Source organism: Sinocyclocheilus rhinocerous, unplaced genomic scaffold (assembly GCF_001515625.1).
Source record: "Sinocyclocheilus rhinocerous isolate Xijiao unplaced genomic scaffold, SAMN03320098_v1.1 scaffold1041, whole genome shotgun sequence".
Classification (NCBI taxonomy): Eukaryota; Metazoa; Chordata; class Actinopteri; order Cypriniformes; family Cyprinidae; genus Sinocyclocheilus; species Sinocyclocheilus rhinocerous.
The window spans coordinates 319,938-325,971 of record NW_015637595.1 but is presented as its reverse complement, the minus strand read 5'-3'; the positions used below and the strand labels follow the sequence as shown (position 1 = coordinate 325,971).

General features: G+C 39.9%; 1 protein-coding gene across 1 annotated transcript in view; it reads left to right on the top strand.

Moving 5' to 3' along the window:
* The window catches only part of nlgn4xb (neuroligin 4 X-linked b), a 21,810-nt gene extending 20,298 nt beyond the window's left edge, over window positions 1-1,512 (top strand). The window contains exon 5 of the mRNA XM_016564331.1: window positions 342-1,512. Within this exon, the coding sequence (XP_016419817.1) occupies window positions 342-1,180 (839 nt within the window). The 3' untranslated portion in view covers window positions 1,181-1,512. The remainder of the gene's footprint in view (window positions 1-341) is intronic.
* The last annotated feature ends 4,522 nt before the right edge of the window (window positions 1,513-6,034 follow it).

Below are 6,034 nucleotides of genomic sequence, written 5' to 3'. Positions count from 1 at the left end.
TTTTTTTTTTTTTTTTTTTTTTTTTTTTTTTTTTGCAAGGGTGTTAGGCAGTTGCTAGAGTATTCTGGGTGGTTGCTAGAGTGTTGCTATGTAGTTGCTAGGTTGTTGCTAGGCAATCAAAAGTAACATCACTAATTGACCTTTCAATTGCTGATTTCAGCAATTTTTGTTGCTAGAGTTGCTAACTAATCCTTTAATTGCTGCATTGAGTTTTTTATTTGTGAATCTGATTAGATCGACATTTTAGTATTTGACAAGAATGATTTAAAAAAATGCAAATTGAAGCATTAACTACTGTACAGATGTTACTAATTTAACACGTTTTGTTTTACTGCACAGAGACCCGAATCAGCCGGTTCCTCAAGACACAAAGTTCATCCACACTAAACCAAACCGCTTTGAGGAGGTGGCCTGGTCTAAATACAACCCTAAAGACCAGCTGTACCTGCACATCGGCCTGAAGCCTCGCGTCCGCGACCACTACAGAGCCACCAAGATCGCCTTCTGGCTGGAGTTAGTGCCGCATTTACACAACATCAACGAACTCTTCCAGTATGTTTCATCGACAACCAAAATCCCACCACAGGACACGACGCCGTTCTCCTACACCAAACGCCTGTCCAACAAACTCTTGCCATCGACCACCCGCCATCCGCCCGCTCCTCCGGCCAACACCAAACAGATGTCGGATCAGCAGAAGACATCCAAGCACGGCGATGGGACGGTTATCATCGAAGCGCGAGATTATTCGACCGAGCTGAGCGTGACGATCGCCGTCGGCGCGTCTTTGCTCTTCTTAAACATCCTGGCGTTCGCAGCACTCTACTACAAGAAGGACAAACACCGGCTAGAGTCGAGTCGCAGGCACAGTCTGCCAAGAAATCTCGCGAATGATGTCCCCCGTGTGCCGAGCGAAGTATTGATGCAGCTCGGCCACGATCACGATTGCGATTCGCTGCAAGGCCACGATATGATTCAGCTGACCGGTCCTTTGGATTACGCGCTAGCGATGCGCCGTTCGCCCGACGACATATCGCTGATAACGGCGAACACCATCACAATGATTCCTCGCTCTTTCCCCGACTTGCCGCCATCGTATCTCAACCCGTTCAATGCATTCGGGAACAGCACTCCGAGCAGCACGGGCCTCCCGCATGGACACTCTACGACGCGAGTATAACTCGACACAAGTCGACGGATGATTTAGATGCGCACCCAGGTACTCGAACACAAATACTGAGGGTGTTATTTTGTTACAGACTCTTTTATGAATAAGTAACGTTACACGTATTAACCTGTATAATGTGATCAGTGAATGTAATCATTTTCGCATTCATGAAACAGCGACTGGAGCTTTCAAAAAATATGATTACTTAAATGAATTATTTGCATCCTGATTTCCTGGTTAATGTGTGAGACGATAAATCACTAAACACTTGCATTGCAGCACAAATACCTGGTAAACAATTTTGCTGTAACTTGATATTCATAATTATGTTGGGTGTAGAAAGCCTGGCCATTCAGATTGAAATGGCTTTAATAGCTTGAAGTTTAACGATTTTATGACTGAAGTTTAAAAACTTGGAATTTGAAGGTTTTAAGGCCATGCTGTCTGAGATAGATAGATAGATAGATAGATGATAGATAGATAGATAGATAGAAGTTGCTATGCAGTTGTTAGGGTGTTGCTAGGATATTCTAGGTTGCTATGCAGTTGCTAGGTTTTTCTAGGTGGTTGCTAGAGTGTTGCAAGGCAGTCAAAATTAACATCACTAATTGAACCTTAAATTGCTGCTTTCAACTATTTTTTGTTGCTAGGGTGTTGCTAGGCAGTTGTTAGGGTATTCTGGGTGGTTCCTAGAGTGTTGCTATGCAGTTGCAAGGATGTTCCTAGGCAGTCAAAAGTAACATAAAATTTTCTGGGCAGTAGCTAGGTTGTTTTAGGTGGTTGCTAGAGTGTTGCTACGCAGTTGCTACTGTTTTGCTTGGCAGTTGCTAGGATCTTCTAGGTTGTTGCTATGCAGTTGCTAGGGTTTTGCTTGGCAGTTTCTAAGATGTTCTAGGTTGTTGCTATGCAGTTACTAGGGCGTTGCTAGGGTTTTCTTAGGTAATTACTTGGGTGTTTTAGGTGGTTGTTAGAGTGTTGCTAGGCAGAGGCAAGGGTATCTATCTATCTATCTATGTCATGTACAGCAGTGCTTTATGGCAGTTTATTGTGTCTATTTCGCAGCCATAACCAGCAGTAGCAATGATCACTGTGGCTGATTTAAGAGGGTTTCTGAAAACATTTAATCTCTGTGCCAAATTAAACTTTAACTAACCGTATTCCCAGTGTCTTTCTTAGTGTAAATAAAACATTTTTGAATACTTTGTAATCTCAAGAATTCAAGAAAAAACTTGTGCCTCAGAAGAGTCACAAGTTCTTACATTTTAAACACGAGATCAGGTTGCAGTGTGAAACTCTTGTGCCATCTGAGAGGATCTGCTGTCAGATCTTAAAGGTGCTGGAAGGGATTTCAGCCGATCTGCACATTTCTTTAAATCTCTAAACCCCGCCCTCCAAAGATATGATTGACAGGTAGAGAGTGTTTCTGATTAGCAGTCTAGTTCTGTGACTTCTCATAGGACATGTTTCACTGATATCTGTCAGGTTGTAGTGAGATTTTATACATTATGTATTATTCTGTTAAAACTATTGCTTGCAGCACCTTTAAGAGCAATGTGGTATCAGTGTGGCAACGGCTTTTATCTGACAGTAATCTTTCTCTCAGCCTGAATAGTGTTATTTTAGTGTATATAGCATATAGAATAAATTGTAAAAAGATCATCTGCAGCTTGTGGTATTTCTTTCAATGAAACTTTCTTTTCGGGACTTTTTCTTTTGCTCGTGCACAGTTCTGAATGTACTTTTGTCACCTTCATCCCTCCATGTTTGACCATTTCAAAGCGTTGTTTATGTGACAGTGGATTGTCTAGTCCTCATTTCCAACAAATTTGATAAAAACCTTACATATTAAATCCATATGTAGTTTTCTTCGGCTTTAAACCTCATTAAACTAGCAAAAGTACTGGTTTTCTGAGCACACTCTCCTATTGGTCAGTCACACAGATAGTCCCGCCCCCAAAATCATGTCATTGGCTGAGTCAGAAGTTGACATGTCAGGCCACCGATAAATGAAATACATCGATATTAAAATGGTTTTGTTGTTTTCCAGAAATATGAGATGAGCTGAAAGTTTAACTTCCTGTGATTGTAATCTGTAAACAGGAAGTTTGCATGCTATTTCTTATTTCTATATAATAATGTTTCTCTTACTATAGCTCAGTTCCTGTAAGTATGGTCCATTTGCAAAATGATTTATAAATCCTGATAAATATATTTGATTATATTTATTTTTTCATTGCTTTTACTGCTTTTTTTCAGTTTATTTGTTAAGCATTAAATGATGAACTCAGACATTATCTGTTGCTTTTCCTGTAACAGAAGCTTCACAGCGGATCCACAGCGCTGTAATAATGAATGATCATTTGTCAATATATATTAATCGTCTGTCTAACAGGGTACTGATGGACATGTCTCGCTCTGAATCATGTTGCTTCTTTAAATCTTTCCTCATACTTTACTCTGTATGAATATGATTTGGTTTTGCCTCATTGAAAGGCTTGTTGATGGATACTGTATATGTAAGAGAGTTTTTGCTGCTTTTTCTAAAATTAAATAAACTTAGATTTTACTCATTTGCTCACTCACTTGTTTTTATAATTCATAATGTTTAATATGTGTGTGATATGTTAAAGGAATAGTTCAGCCAAAAATAAAGACTTGAAAATGTGCTCACCCTCAGTTCATCCGAGATCAGGATGAGTTTGTTTCTTCGTCAGGTTTGTAGAAATGCAGCATTGCATTAGTGTCTCAGCAATGGATGCTCTGCAGTGAATGGGTGGCGTCAGAATGAGAGTCCAAACAGCTGATAAAAACATCACAATAATCCACAAGTAATCCACAGCACTCCAGTCCATCAGTGAACATCTGGAAAAGACAAAAGCTGAAACAAAAGCATTAAGACCTTTTTAACTAAAATACACTGAGTCTATAATCCAAAAAAGATGCAAAAAGTGCATCTTCTGTTGTCTCTCACATCAAAATCCAGCCACATATTAGTTTAGAGCTGTTTAAACGCTGCTTGATCTGTGCAGATTTCTCTCCTGATTCACACCAGAACACTTTTTCACTGGAGGAAGCGTTATTATGGATTATAAACTCAATGTATTTGAGTTAAAAACGCCTTGATGGATTTGTGCAACAGTGACAGAACGTAAGCAGATTGTGTTCATTGTCTGTTTTCCAGTGAAAAGTCTAGGAAGCTGAAATGCATTGCATTGACAAATGGAGAAAGCAGGCGGATGTGTTTGTGCAGGTAAGTGTTGCTCTTCATCACATGCTCTGCTGTAGAGACTCTGGAGCTCCTGACTGTCTTCTGAGAGACAGATGGTGGAGCTGCAGCTTCTCCAGAGACATGAGCAGTGACTGCGCTCGCTCGGTCTGTGGCACCGCAACCATCTGTGGTCACTCATGGACCACAGACACATAAACACCTCGGAAGGTTTGACATTGGAGCATGAAAACCTAGCGGGGGAATGTACAGTATATATGGAGGTTCCAGCATGTGATTCAGTACTGCACTGTAAAAAAAAAAAAGTAAAAATAAGGCACAATGTACTAATATCAAGGAATTTCCGCATCAATTTTTATTTATTTATTTTATTTTTTACGGGTATTCGCCGGGATTTTGCCAAGTAAGACATGTTCCTGGATCAACATAACTGTCCAAAAATATAGACTTAACCCAGTCCCTACCCCTAAACCTAACCCTACCCATAATTTATTCCTAAAATCAGAGGGAAATGATAGCTGATTAACAAGGGAGTAGAAGCACCTAACTCTGGTCGTAAGCCTAAAACAGACATTTCCTCAAAAGCTATCCCTCAATTCTGATTGGCTGATTGGAATGTTGTTCCAGGAACATGTTGTACTTTTGAATTTTGCACTTCATTGCATTGTGTTTTACACTCTTAAAAACAAAGGTGCTTAAAAGGTTCTTCACAGCGATGCCACTGAAGAACCATTTTTGGTTCCACAAAGAATCATTCAGTCAAAGGTTCTTTAAAGAGGCCATAGGATGCTACATGCACTTTTACAAGTTGTTTGAACTGAAATGTGTGTTGGCAGTGTGTGTACACAACCACCCTATAATGATAAAAATCCACCCAGTGTTTTTTTTTAAATCTGGTTAAATGTTTTCCCCTTTCTCAAATCGAGCCGATCTCAGATGCCTGTCTGTGTGACGTCACACAGACAGGCATCTGAGATCGGCTCGATTTGAGAAAGGGGAAAACATTTAACCAGATTTAAAAAAAAACACTGGGTGGATTTTTATCATTATAGGGTGGTTGTGTACACACACACTGCCAACACACATTTCAGTTCAAACAACTTGTAAAAGTGCATGTAGCATCCTATGACCCCATTAACTATTGTGCTTTTATATCTTAAAGGTGCTACAAACAATTTCAGTAATTTTACTGACTGTTCTGTCATTTTGGTAAACACCCTCTCTCCCAAAACCCCACATATCCAACCCAATTTCAGCAATCTAAAACATATCGAGTGAAAAACAGTTTGACTTTTAAAAATATCCCACAAGACTATTGCATTATATTCGATTTTATTGTGTTCCATTTAGCTGTTTTTGAATGCAAGAGCACAAGTTGTGTAAATGGCCGCTAAGTCAGTTTTGTTAGGTTATAACACTGGCAGTAAACATGTAGTCTACTGTAGTGATGAAGAGAACATGTCTTGTGGCTACAGGAGAATGAGGCAGAGAGTGCTACGTCAGGAGCTCAAGGACGTCACCTCTCTGGCAACTGCTGTTTAAGGTTATCAAAAGGGGCCGTGACTCAGTGGCTCCAAGGAATCATTTCCATCCGAATCATTCTTTACCGAGCATGCTGCAGAGAACAAATGGGTAGTTGA